Source organism: Serinus canaria, chromosome 6 (genome assembly GCF_022539315.1).
Source record: "Serinus canaria isolate serCan28SL12 chromosome 6, serCan2020, whole genome shotgun sequence".
In the NCBI taxonomy this organism is placed as follows: Eukaryota; Metazoa; Chordata; class Aves; order Passeriformes; family Fringillidae; genus Serinus; species Serinus canaria.
Genome location: NC_066320.1, coordinates 6,855,832 through 6,870,471, shown reverse-complemented (window position 1 = coordinate 6,870,471; position 14,640 = coordinate 6,855,832). Strand labels below are relative to the sequence as shown.

Below are 14,640 nucleotides of genomic sequence, written 5' to 3'. Positions count from 1 at the left end.
TCCTTATGGAACAACAGCCAGGGATCAGTGTGAGCAGCTCGTGGTGCTGCCTGAGCTCTGCTCTTGTACCAGTGACTGCAGTGAAGCCTCAGCATTTCAGCTGCTTGTTCCAGTAAAGCACAGCCAGCAATATCCTCATTTGTTACACAGGGCACACCCTCTCTTGCCAAGCTTCTCTCCTAGTGCAGCCTTGCCCACATCAGAAAAAAAAAAAAAAACCAAAAACCCAAACAAACAAACAAAAAAACCCCAAAAACAGAACACCCAAAAAAAAAAAAAAAAAAAAAAAAAAAAACCACCACAACCAAACAAACAAAAAATCCCCACGCTTCTGTGTACTGGGAAGGGAAAAAGAGAGAAAAGGAAACAGCAGCACAACCCACCTGGTGGGTTGAAGTGTGGCAGCAGTGTCCTGGAGGAGTTGTCCAGCAATTCAAGAGAAACCCCCAGCAATGCAGGAGCAAACATTAAATCAGTGACATTTTCTCCAGACGCTGCAGGTCCCCACAAAGAGAGAGCAGGCACTCTCACCCTTTCCAAGTTTCAGATCTCCAGCACAAAGACCAGGCTGCTGAGGACCACAGACACAGCACAGGAAAGCTCTGTTCCTTCCAGCCACAGGCAGCAAGGCTCTGGCACTGAACCCCTAGAAAGGAGTACTGAGTACTCCAGCCACATCCATTTGAGCTGTTTCAAGTCAAACTTCCCCAGCCTACAGCAGTTTTCATCAAATCCTTATGCCCACAGTCAGTAACATATTCTGCTGTGCTTTTCCAGAAGAGAAGAAATGCATCTTTACAATTTATTGGCCACAATGTTTGTGGGGGTATAGGGCCTGCTTGCTTTGATCTCTACAAATGGCATTTTTCGTCCAGTCTTCTGGTTTAGTCAGTACTTAAATAGAAAATTAAAATGTAGCATTTAATGAGTCAATATTTTAGCAAGTTTACAAAGATTAGGGAAAAGAGGTGTTCTGTGGAATGGGAAATAATATTAAGAAGTCCTTCTATAATGTTACAGCAATCCCCACAAATGCCCTGACAAATCTCTCACTTCACATGGCATGTGCAGGGTTTGCTACGTTCACACCTAAAACAAACTAAAACATACCACTGTTAAGGAAAAACCTTAAATGAAAGAAAGCAATTAACACTTCTACAAATAGGAAATGGAACTATGTTCTCCTATCCAAGAAAAGCTATTTTGACAAGACAATTGAGTCTAACCTGGAAACTTCAGATAATGAGATAAGGTCTGGTTGGTTGGTTGTTCATTTGTTCTGAGAGGTTTCAGCTAATTCAACAAGAATTGTCATGGGATTACCAAAGTAAAATAGCAGTTAAATTATTGCTGTCCTCCACATTGAGGATATTCCATTTGAGAGACCACAATCCTATTTTATGACAACTTCCCATGCAAATGAGGCACCACTTTTTTTTTTTCACAGAACAGAGTTAATGCTGAAACATCCATATCCTCTTTGGAAAAAGCTAAACCCACAAGATTAACAAAGCTCTCCAGACCACAAAAGCCTTCCCAATAAAGCCATTATTTGAACAGATAAAGTATCCATGAAATATTTATTTGCACTCTTCTGACCTGCTCCAAACCACGCTACAGCTTCAGATTTTCATTCTGAGTTGTCTGTGGTCAACCTGCAGGTCCAGGATATTGTCCAGCTCCACTTCCCCATCCCCCTGGATCTCTGCAATCCCTTCAAAATAGGGTTCTAAGATTGTAGAGAGCAGCCTTGCTGGTATATAGTGAAGTACGCATGAAGGGACAAAGCAAGAGCAGAGAACAAGAAATGAGACTCCTCTCCTCAGGGTGTAGGCATTTCTCCTAACCAAACCCATGCTTTAATGGGGATACAAGCAGTGGCTTGTAGGCACCCATAAAGTCATGCTCCTGTTTGTTTGCAAGACAAAGGTAGTGTGCCTAAATCAGGAAGGATTCATCTATGACTTCTGTACAAACAGCAGATGCAGAAACATGTTCTTGGATTAAAAAAAAAAAAAAAATCCACATTCAACTTTTATCTGGAATGTAAGATGCAGAAATTACAAATTGCTATTAGCAAGGTTTGGTTCATAATTAAATTACACTATAGAAGCTAAGATAATCTTGCACACCTCCAACACATCTATTGATATTCCTTGGGTTAAACAATGAATTAAAAAACAAAACAAAAAACAGTTATTAGAAAGGCCTCAGATGAAAACTGACACTGTGGTGCCTAACCTCTTTTTAAAGAATTATTTAATCCAAACATGAAAATCAGTTTAATACCAGTGCAGCTTTTGGGCTAAGACAAAACGTTATAGGACACTTTTAAATGCAAGTGAATGCTCAGGTTTAGTGGAGTGGAGTGGGATAAAATCAAAATTTTTTAAAAATGCATTAAAAAAACCCCACACACAGACACAAAACCCCAGCCTGGGAGGATTCTGCAGCATTCTTACTCTATTTTAAGGGTGAAAAATATATGTACAACACACAGGGAAAAAAGAACAAGTTAAAATACATCATGGCTGGGCTATAACTTTAAACCACTATCTTCATAAATAATTGGTGGCTGTAAAGAGCCCACTGTCCTGCCTAAGGTAATAGTTCTGAACTACCAAAAAACTTAAACCCAAAATTTCTTCAGTCTGTCAGTCTGAATCAGCCAGCACACACAGTGTCAATGGCATGGCTCTTGGAAGTTTGAGACACTAAGAACTGTGTTCAGAACAATCCATCTGCCCATTTCAGCCCACAAACAACACAACTGAGGGTTAAGTCTTGTCAGCTCTGTGGCAGGCCTGCCAGACTGGCATGGATTTAGTTTGACAGAGCTCAGGTTAACTTTAAAACATGGAAATGAAAAAAAAAAAAAAAAAAAAAAAAAAAAAAAGAAAAAAAAAAAAGAAAAGAAAAGGAAAAAAAAAAAAAAAAGAAAAAATAGAAAAGACAACCCAGCAGCGAAAAGCAAAATCAGAGGAATTAAGTAGTCCAAATGCAAGTATCTGTGTAAAAGCCAGTAAAAACAAGTTTCATTTCCAGGACACAACAAGGAATCTGAGCCAGGTTTGCCATTTCACTTTTTGCTTGTTTTACTGGAAGAAAAACATGGACTTTTAATATGTTTAGATTGTAAACCTAACTTTGATGTTTCTAGTTTAGAGGACCTTGAGCAATTGTTATATTATGAAAGATGAAGGATACCTATCCAATGTGCTGAGTTTCCTGCCAAAAATTACAAAAACAAGATCACCACAGAATACTGAATTCCCTTCTCACCCTCAGATGGGCTTTCTTTCATAAGCTTACCTCAGAGCAGGAGAGTGCCCCATGGCTATGCCTTGTCTGAGGCTTTATTAAAGAACTTGAAAGCAGCTTTTCAGCAGAATTCTTTCCCACATCACCACAATTCCAGACAGACTGTGACATTTTGCAGAATTACAGCGAGTGAAGCTGGTTCTAAAACAAAAGCTCTCCAAGTGAAAGCCTGGTTTCCTGGCTTCCCTAACAGATCTCCAATTTCTTTTAGCTGCTGATGCTTCCTCTAGTTTTGCAAACAGATGTCTTGACAATATTTTTATTTTGTGTGCTCATTTGAGTACTGGTTTCAGGAATTCCCAGAGGTGGTAGTGACATGGGACCTCTTCAGAGAGAAAGGAGAGCTGGGAGCATGAGCTCAACACTGTTTTAGTGTGAAACAATCCCAGTGTTACATTTGGGGCCATGTCTTGGGGCATTGAAGCAATGTTTTAGAAACATCCTTTTATCAGTATAGCATGTTCTTTATACCTGTGTCTGTACAGGTTTTGTTTTCAAAGAAAACTTCCAAGGAACATTACAGTCCCAATATTCTCTTTGGGATATATAATATGTTCAAAATACTGACTTTAACTTTACATGAAAAGTCTGCTAGCTTTCCTTAACAGGGATACTTGGAGAAAGAAGACAGAAAATTAAGGAGTCATAAACACAAATATCACCCACATTTTACATGCAGTGCTAATCTCTTCCACAGTCCATTGCTTGACCTGGCACACTGCTGCCAGCCTCACTGTGAACCTCAAGGATCACAAAATTGCACTGTGGAGTATTCAACTGCAGGGTTTGCTACATTTCCTTCATGTCTTTTTCCAAAAATCAATTTCCAAGTTAAGCAGTAATGATACACCACATCACAAAGTAAAAATAAGATTTATATTGACCCTCTCTGTAAACCAGGATTTGTATATCATGTTTATTTCACCATGAGGTTTTCAACAAAGAGGAAAAGAAGGAATCAAAGAGCTAGCAACGTTTTAGAAAACACCCCAGGACAGGCTGGAACAGACATAGTGAGTTCTAAAAAATAAGAAAGGGGTTTCAAACCTTCTGATTTTGCTTTCCTGCATCATCAATGTATAGACAAAAACACACAGAAAATAAAATGTGTTTCACTCAAGGAAAAACCCAGTGGCTTTGATCTAACAAAGCTTGGCATTAATATATTTAAAGTAGAACAGCTTGTGATTTTCTTCTGGACCTTTTGCTTTTGCACTTGCATTTTTTCCCAAATTAAAATTTTAACACTCATGTTTCCTCTCCAGCTTAGGTACATCATGAATATTTACATTGCTGACTATGAGGTACAGTCATTAATTACACTGCGTTTAAGCAAATGTATTTCCAGTTCTGGGTTTCAACTAATGAAGCACTTTTGATTTCTTGCTGCAACTTTCTTACCTGAAGGCCATCTTCTTGTCTCTGTGAGAAACAAGGGTCCAGGCCAACAAAAAGCATCTCCTGGTGTTGGAGCAAATACAGCAGGAGGCCATTGTAAAGCCTTTGCTCTTCACAAGCCAAGGGACTGACAGGAATCCTAAAGGAAGAGAAGATGGGTTAATCTTAGGAGCTCTCAGATCAGGGGCTGATACTGAGTGACTCAGGGAGCCCTCCCAGTAGCCAAGGTAATTCAGTAAAGCAGCAATTGCTGGGACAGTGACCACTGGAGCTTGGGGGGTTCATAACAGCAGGACCTTTACAGGGACAGAGCCCCAGCTTTGCTGCAATGGCTCACAACGCAGTGAGTTTTTGTGGCAGCACAGCAAAGGAATAAGAACCTGACAGGAGCTCAGACACGAGGTTCACAAAATCAAGGGTGAAAAGGACAGGCAAAAAAAAAAAGGACCCTATCAATCTGCCATTGCTCACTGGCATTGGGGTGGAAAGAGTGGATTTGTTCTACCTTCATTTATGAAGGCGAGCCTTGATCACTAGAATCAAGATATTACCAGAACCATCTGGAAAAAAACCCCACAGGTAATAAACTGCTTCAGTATATTAATTTATAAATCTGCAGACATCAGTTATATCAGGAAGTGGAAATTCCAGATGTTCCCATTAACCATGTTGAGTTTGGGTTGGGTTTTTCTTTCTTGCTTGATCTTCCCATATTTTTTAGGTTTTTTATGAATAGTAGTTGAATTTTTACTGTCCCTGTCAAGTCAGAATAATTTAATTAAAAGGATTCTTTATATAGGATTTTTATCTCAGCCCCTGAAGGACTTGTGTATTACCCCCTGCCAACTATTTGGAAGCTTGGAGAACATTTACATAAATGCTGTGCCCTTAATGGAGCTTCTCCAGCCATGGTGCACCAACTCAGTTACACTCAGCACAATATTAATATTTAAACAAGAAATTCATAAACTCTGGAGACTAATGTGGAGCATGAATACGCCAGTCTTCTGTTTGCCAAATGAGTACATTCATTATTCATTTGCAATTTTAAAGTACAAATATACACACTGGGCCCAGTCCAATTGCCTTCATTCGTGTTCTTCTTTTCTAAACTTACAGTTGTTTCTGTAAGGACTTAAGTTTGGGCTCCACTTGGAAGCAGAAGGTTTAAGCAGGGTTATAGCCAGGTGTAACATAGAGAGATTTACAGGATGAACTGTGTCATCAGTTCCTTCTTTAGGATTAGTTAACATTTCTCTTTCTTGCATGCCCATTTTTCTTGGGACACACTCAGTTTCTCCACAATAAACAAGGCTGCTTGTAAAACCTGGTTGACTGAGCAATAGCCTTTGCTGCATATAACAATCCTAAGAGATTATTCATCACTTACCAAACATCAACACCCTCAGCTCACAGGCCAGACAAGCAATGTTTTTTGTCCTTTGTCTTCTTTTTCAGCTTCTTTTGTTAGCTAGGCATCTGTTCCTGAATCCACCTCTACCAGCTATTAACTCCTTACCAGGAGGAGCACTGCACAAGCTATTCAGGAAGATAAATGGCTCTCAGACCACTCATTAAGTCCTCCTCCCCCTTATTAGCAGCCTATGTTTGAGTGCCCAGTTCTCATTCCCTCCCAAAACAGATCTAAACTATAGACTGGGATGAGAAAGCTGACTCCAAATATCAATGTCTCATCAGCAGATATTCATGGGTGGCAACAGGTGTGCATTCCAAATATAGAGAATACACTTTTAGTTTTCTCTCCAGCCATCTTCTACAATGATTTTCAATTAATTTTGTGAAATAATCACTTCCTGCCTGTTCAGATACTTCTACTGCTACCAGAAACTGCATTATTGGGGTGACAGTAAGGGGGAACCAGGTTCCCCCACTGCTAAATCCAGGCACATGATCCTAGGAAGAGCAGGGCTACTGAGGTGTATTCTGCACCTCCCTGCAAAAGCCCCATATTCAGTTGTAGTACAAAACCCAGGAGAACACTGATTGTGAATAAGAAACAAGTAAAACTTGATCATCAGGAATTAGCTACTGATTTTCTCAAGTGAGTCTAAAACTTTCAAAGCTGCTTTGCCACAAAGTGCAAGCTAAAAAGTCCCCACAAGTCCCCTGCCTTGGCTTTGGACAGGAGACCTGCCAAGGTTCCCTGCCACCACAGGCTTGCTGCAAATTTACAGAAACAATGAGTCAAAGTGAGTGGAAGCAAACAGCTGGCTGGCTGGAGTCCTTGTGCACTCATGCAAGTATTGCTCACTGAGACCAGAACTAAAAATCTGATTACCAAGAGGAAGCATAACAAAGTATCCATGGAAATTTAGGTAACATCAGTCAGATCTCTGATAAAAGCATTCTTCTAAGCATTTACAGATACTAGGAGAGCAAAACCAGTGTTCCATGATCCTCTAATGAGACTTTCAATATATTACCTGTACTAAACCTTATAATTTTTGTGTTACAATAGCTACGAATCACAAAGTATGGGCAGTATAGGCTTATAATATAAAAGTTAATATTCTGCTTTTGTGTTCCCAAGGCCCAAGAAGGTTCCATGTTCTAACTACAGAATATTCTTACTCACAAAAAAGGTGCCAAAATATTGAGATAGGTGATAGTCATAGACAGAATTTATACTTGAATATAAACAGGAAAGAAATTTAAAGTAAAAAGGCTCCTAAACAACTTTGTTTAGTATCAAAGAAGGAAGAAGTAATTTCACAAAAATGCAGATTGCCAGAATACATGAAGAACAGTTTTACCACCTGCAATGAATTTATGCCATATGAGGAGCTGCCATTACCTCCAGAAGGTTAATTCCAGCAATTGCATGGAGCACACATTTCTCCAGATTAGATCTAAAAGCAGTTTTTTCCATAACCTTCACATTTATACTGAACAACTATAGCAAGCCAGTACTACCCAACATGTCCCAATTTCCTGCACTCTGGCTGCCAAATGTTTCATAATGTGCCAGATAATTGCACTAATTCTTGCTCTGAAAGACATAAAGGATATTTATGACTTTTTCCCCTGTGTCAGCAGATTTGATTTGCCACAGCTGACTACCTTGAATTTTGCTGCTGTACAGGACAATACCAATGATTTATTATGAATCATTGAAGGCCTCAGGTCACTCAGCAGGAAGTGGTATAGAGCAATCTCACTGACAGTGCCAGTTTCAAGGCTCTCCTCTCCTCCCAGCTACCCAAAAGGTGATTTTTCATAACCCTAGGAGGTAGCTCAACAAGCACAGCACCATGGTGTTAAATGTTTTACAAAAAAAAAAAACCAAAAAACTACATAACAAACCTGAGCTCCAGATTTACTGGGCTGTACCCAGAGCTGGTGAGATCAGAATGACTGTAAAGAGGTGGAGATAACATTTATGGGGCAGACATACTTCTATTTATGGTCGCTGTTGTCTTGACAGGTCGCTGGCAGGGAAACCCTGTGCTGATTGCTTTCAAGGCTTCTCAAACAGGTCATTGCCACAAGTGCTCAGTTTAGCACTGAATGTACCTTAAAACTAGGCAAAGGCATATGTGCAGAAGTAGTTGGGCCATGTCCCAGTAGAGTGAGACATTTAAAAACTGAAGCAGCTCATCAATCAATAAGGCAGCACACTGGATCCTTATGTGCAGATACAGGAATCAGTGGGCACACATAGGGATAATTTGGGAATGAGATAAAGGAACAAAGTCTTCTTGCATGAATGTGCACCCAACAAAAGCCCCAGGGGAGAGCAAATGTCTCCTAGAGGCAGAAAAGTGACAGTCAGTGAAGTGCTTTTTGAGTTAATGTGGGGGTCAAGGGACAGATTCTTGGTGAAGGCCTTTTAGTATCAGCCAATGCTTATAAATATCACCACACAACTAATCCAAACACTGATAAATAAACCTTATCTGTCTCCACTCATTCACTAACTTTAGTATTCTGATATTAAGGAACTTGGGGGGTCTGGTTGCAGAGCTGCTTTGTTGCACTGCTGAGTATCTTCCATGGTGAGGTTTTTTTCCCCAGAGTAGCATAGTTCCAACCACACCACATCTTGTTAGATTCACTTCCCTTGCTGTGCTTTTGTTAAAGATATAAACTTGTATCACGTCCAAAGGTCAAAGTCTGGTAGACCTGGTAATAAACCCACAGAGCAGGAAAACAGGGACCACATATAGAGACCTATGAAACAGCAGCAAGGCTTAAAAGTCCATTTCCACAAAACAAAGCCTGTCATTGATACTGGGCACCAATTTTGCTGAATACATGCTTTTTAAATGAACTTGGCTTGCCATAAAACTCCCAACTGAATAACAAAGCTTTTTTAATGCATAGAAGATCTTAACTGCTAATAGATATATTTTGTAAGGTGTCATTGGCTTACAGCTCATATTAACCTGGCGTGGTTGTGATCCACTAGAACAAAGATTTACAAGTTGTAACAAGTATAAGTATTTTAATGTCCTCCAGTATCAACAGTGAAAGGGAAAATCCTCCATTATCTGATCACACTAGGCTGTTCCTTCTTATCACCTTGACTTGCCTGGCATGTTGTCCCCCCTCTCATTTTTAGCTTCCAGTTTTGTGCCCACTCACCACCACCCCACACAAGACTTCTCTAACTCCAGCCAAGTACTCACTGCTCAGCTTGGATGTCAACTTGAATTTTAGTGGCAAGGGCAGAGTGGGATGCTTCTCTTTCTTGATAACAGGGATTAAATTCTCTGATATCAAATGCTGTTACAAGGCCGAAGTGGGGGTGAGTTTTCAGAATCAAATCCAACAACTATATAGCTCCCACAGCTAGCACTTATCTTGGCTCAGAAACAAGATGTAACTATCATTAAACAGCTCTCTATACCTCATGTCTCTTCATATGGTTTCTTACTTGAGGCTTGCCCTGTCTAGTCAGTGCCCAACAGAATGGAAGGGATCAGCCAGCTCAGAACCTACCACATCTGCCCACAATACACTATATAAACACTGAACTTACAAAATGCTCCACTCTCTGTTGGACACAGAGTTACAACAGAAAGCCTCCCTGTGAGGTGTGACCTTGTTGTGCTGTTTGAGGTGGCTGAGTAGAGAGGACTCACTTGAATAGAGCAGGTCCAAACACGATGGCCAGGTTTTCCAGAGTCATGAAATTAACTGCACTGTAGGTTGCCACCTTTAACAGGAAAGCAGACAGGAACTGAAGAAGGTTTTGATGGGCTTTGGGCAGGCAGCTGAGCAACTGTCTCAGGTTCTCTATGCATTCTGTTGTGTTGATTTTGTGTTCTGGGGGGAAAAAAACCAAACCCAAACATAGATATTCCTCATACCAACACAATTTCATCACAGACATTAGATAAAAGTAAGAAGGAAGGTTTTAAAACATATTAGAACAACGTGAAGAATAAATACATCCTAAACAAGGATTTTGTACACTAAATTTGGACATATGTTTTTCACTTATGAATATTTAAGAACCGTGGATTTTCCAGATACTGAGTTTTACACTCACCATTTTTGATAGTTTTCCTCTTAAGGCAGAATCATCCAGCATTTGCTGCTTTCCTAATGAAATTGCAGGCAGGAGTCATGTACTTGAATCCTCAAAGCTGCCTTGAAAGGCAGTACAAGGTTGTCAGCCTTGACTCTCCCAAGAGATTTTACGCATGCTGTATGATTCTCATTAAGAGGAATGAGAAATTGTAGCCTTTCAGCCCCACATCATCTTCATTTCCTGACTAATTGGTAACTCTCAGACTCAAAGCATCTTTGCTCTATAAATATGCAACTGCAGTTACACAAGAGATGCTTAAAATTCTAAATTGGGGATACTTAACATTTTCTTGGTTCGTATTCTTCACAGAAGGGTAACAAGGCGGAAAACAGGTTCACAAACAACTCCCTTTGATCAGCAGTTCCATATCAGTAGGATAAAGTCTCCTGGTTACTAGAATTGAGATGACAGTACTGCTCAATAATTGGCAGCTGATGCTCAAATTTGCCATAGATCACCAGGACACATGTGTGTAGCTTTGACATTGCTAATGAGCAAATCATGCCCTTGAGGGTAATTTTAGCCCTAAAAAACACATTCTGTGCAGGCCAAGACCCATGGTGCTCAACTGATTAATGAGTGAAATAGAAAAGGGATGAAGAAGAAAAAGTAACTTTAAAAAATAACAGCAAGACTGTCCAGGGTAGGAAAAACAAGGTGCTTGCAAAAGCCCCATAGGTCGTTCTGCACAGACTTTCACAGTTCCTGAAATTGCTTCCTTTCTCTTTCTTTGTAAACTCCTACATGGGCACTTTGAACAAAAGCAGCCTGCAAAGTAACCCACAAAAGCCATTTATTTGAATGCAAACACCTGAATTAGCTACCAGTCAGAATCACCGGCAGACTGAGAACAGAGCTCAGCCACTGCAGGCATGAACGGGGAACAGGCAGAGGGCTGCTGGGGTGTTCTGGGCTTGGCATGCTGCTCCACACACTGCTGTCCAAGATTATGAAAGGACTGGAAAAATTAATGCCTGAAAATACAGTACTAAACTGAAAATACAGTTCTAAATAAGAAAAGTGATGTGAAGAAAAACTTCCAAAAATAAAGAGGCTTCAGCTTGGAAAAGAGAGAAGTGAGGCAGTGGCTATATAAAGACACAAGCAGCATTTTGGTGGTGATTACATTAAAACTAAAAATATTATCTCAGTAACTAGTATGGTATACAATTTAAAAAAGAAAGCATGCAGAACAAGAGCTTTCTCAAAGAAAACAGGATTGGATTACAGGATTCATTGCCACAGGAAGGAAGAGAACCCAAAAGACTTAATGAATTTTAAAAAGCCAAGTTTGTAGATGCCTGGTCCCTCCAAAGCAATTAAACATCAGCTTCAGGTTAAGGAAACACAAAACCTTGTTTATAGAAAGTGTAATGAACACATTATCTGTCACTGCCAGAGAATAAGCTTGGAGGGTGCCTGTTCTGTACCTTGGAAAGTTTTTAGCAAGCCAGAACAAATATTGTCTGGAAAAACAGCCACTGGTAGTTCTTTCAGAAAGAGCTTCAGGAGACTGGCCACAGAATCAACATCTCCATCATTAATAAGGTCTACTTTTTCCCCTTGATTGTACTTCTGCCTTAATTCCTTGATTTTATTTGCTGAGCCACCAACCCGAAATATACCGACACGCTCCAGACCTGTGTAAGAAATACAGAACAGTGAGCAGTGCTTGTTTACTTAACCACATCTTTGTGCTGAGAACTGGAGTTCAAAAAACGAGAGCTCCTTTAAGAAAGCACAATAATTGTAAATAAGGATTTTCCAGCACTTACAGCTGCAAAGTAAAGCTTAAACAGAGAATATCAGTTTCCATAAGCCGAGTAGGAAAAATAAGAACTTACCAAACACCTCCAGGTACTCCACCATCTGTGTCACAAGAGAAGGAACCCCACATTGCTTTGCATCCTCTACAAGGCTTTCCAGAGGAACACCAAATGTGCTTTTTTCTCTGCTGAACTGTAGCTCTGGTGAAACTTTATTTGTTGTGTGCCTAACTTGTATAGAAGAGAATGATTGCTGGGGAATAAAAACAGGCAAGCGGTAAACATTGACTGGCTTTTATTATTTTCACTTCCAAAGATCTCCAACTTGGGCAAAATTATTGTCTTCTTTGTAGCATCTTAGTACAGATTTTATTTCTACTGTATATTCTTAATAATATTCTTCTGTAGAGCTGAGGTGAGAGCTTGGATGGGGTAAACTGCAGTAAAGCCCTCTCACCCCACAATCAGGGAAAAGGGGCCTTGTGTTGAGGCAGATGGGCTGTTCAGGACAGAGAGGGGCCACTACCCCTCAAAAGAGCCCCAAAAGTCAGGAAAAAGCTGACCCTGCACTGGTGCACAGCCTTCCAATTCCATGAAACTTGTGAACTTCTACCTAATTCCTGAGGATAAAAATAATACAAGATTATGAAGGAACCAGAAGTGGAATTTCAGCGGCAGCCATGGCGCAAGCCTCAGAGGAGGTTCCTTTCTGCTCACCCGGTTATTCCAAATTTCTTACCACAACAACTGATGCAAAAGCATAAGAAATCACAAACAGCTTGCACTTTTCATCCTGTCTGATGAAGGAAGCTGCTTTTCCATCCTACCAGGCCGTGGGCTGGGGAGTCTGTGGGCTCTGGCGGGGGTCCTGTCCCTGAGGGCGGCCCAGGGGCTCTGTGAGGACGGGGCTGCCCCGGCTGGGCACAGCCGGCCCTGCAGCCCCTCAGGGCCTCCTGGGGGGGGGGGGGGGATTTAGAAACATATTTCTAAATAGATGCTCAGATACATGTAAAAATAAATATAATAACTAGGTAAATAATAATAATATCCCTCAGGAATATTTTAAAAAAGGGGAAATTCTGCCCGGCACTCTGAAAGGAGTCCTGGCTGCCCTGCCCTCTTTCCCAGCTCCCCTAAGCCCCTTGCTGGCCTGACAGGCAGGTGCCATGGCCCTCAGTAATGGCTGCATTTCATCCTCATTCCTACCAGGCAAGGAGAGCAGAAGTCCAAACCCGGAGTTACCATTTCTGCACTAGGACTATTTAAATAGTAACTAAAGGGGATTTAAAATTTTTTTTGTTTGTTTTTTGGTAGCATTATCTCAAACCAGCCTTTTTTTCAATGTTTTTTTATTACTATGTTTTCAGAAGGAAAAGGGAAAGATTTTCCTGGGGGTTTGAAGCTGAACTGCCTTAGTGAAGCTGTTTTTCACACATGCCTGCAGCAAAGCCTTGAGCTGGAGCTCCAGGCCAGCCCTGCTGCCATGGCAAAAGCACACACAGCACTCAAAACACCCCAGGCCATTTTGCTTTTTCAGTACATAGGAAAGCTTAGACTGTGATGTTAGTGTTACAGCATGAATAGTTATCTAAAAAGAACAAATATCAGCATGTACCAAACATATTTTACAGCATTTTTGTATATAAGCTACTAGGTGTTACAAAAAGCCTCTGAAATATCTGTACACCATGACTGTAAATCCCTCCCTTTTCCCCTCTCAGATGCAGTAGAGAAAGGAGGAAGGGTGTGAGGAAGGAGTGAAGCAGCCAGATTTAAGTTCACTTACACAAATGGAAAGGGAGGCGCCCGCTCCCATGTTAGGCTGCAGCAGAGTGCCAGTGTTTCAGCTGGGCTGCTCCAAGACACCATCACCTTTCTTCCCCTCCACAAAGCCGTACAGCCTGGCCAGAGATCACCGCAGCCATGGGGCTGTTGCTCTGCAATTAACTTATCACAGGATAATTGCTAGGCATTGCCTTAATCAGTGGTTTCCCTCCAGAGCTGGTGGAAGGTAGAAATTAACTCATAGTAAAAGAGGACTGCTCACAGCCAGCACTTCCCTGTGAAGGCACCTTGCACAAGCTGAGGGCTGAGTTACCACCAGGAGATGTTTCCATGGCACCTAGCACGCACAATGCCACAGCTTCCCAGGCCACACTGCTCCTGGGCCTGATATTTGCTCCTGAGTGGGTTTCTGCAGTGCAGGTTTGCAGATATTCCTACTGCCTGCTATCCCTCCTGCCTGCTACAGCAGCAAGGAAAATACTATGAGGCGACCCTCTGCATACACATTATAACTACTTGTTTATTTAACACATACACAATCATTTTGGCCAACACACGGGCAAGGATCCATCCAGTTATTTTAAAATATGAAGATGCAATTAAGCCTAACACCTTTTATAATTGTTTCAGATACAAAGCCTTGTCCTGGGAAATAAGTCACAAAGAAGCAGTGTTGCAGTTAAATCTAATTGAGAGAGATTTTTAACACAAGATTAGTAGGTACATGTGAAGCAGAAACAAAACACATAAGACAAAGAAATGGTAAAGGTGCTGAGCCAGACCCCCTTGGTGGAGCACTAGAAAAGCAGGAGT

At 41.0% G+C, this 14,640-nt stretch overlaps 1 protein-coding gene across 1 annotated transcript in view; it reads right to left on the bottom strand.

The window, feature by feature from the left end:
- Window positions 1-14,173, bottom strand: part of FAM13C (family with sequence similarity 13 member C) — a 117,730-nt gene extending 103,557 nt beyond the window's left edge. The window contains exons 1-5 of the mRNA XM_018911060.3: window positions 13,829-14,173; window positions 12,121-12,295; window positions 11,707-11,916; window positions 9,825-10,008; window positions 4,723-4,858 (exon numbers count right to left, since the gene is read on the bottom strand). Coding sequence (XP_018766605.3) covers window positions 4,723-4,858; window positions 9,825-10,008; window positions 11,707-11,916; window positions 12,121-12,295; window positions 13,829-13,858 — 735 coding nt within the window. The 5' untranslated portion in view covers window positions 13,859-14,173. The remainder of the gene's footprint in view (window positions 1-4,722; window positions 4,859-9,824; window positions 10,009-11,706; window positions 11,917-12,120; window positions 12,296-13,828) is intronic.
- Window positions 14,174-14,640: the final 467 nt, after the last annotated feature.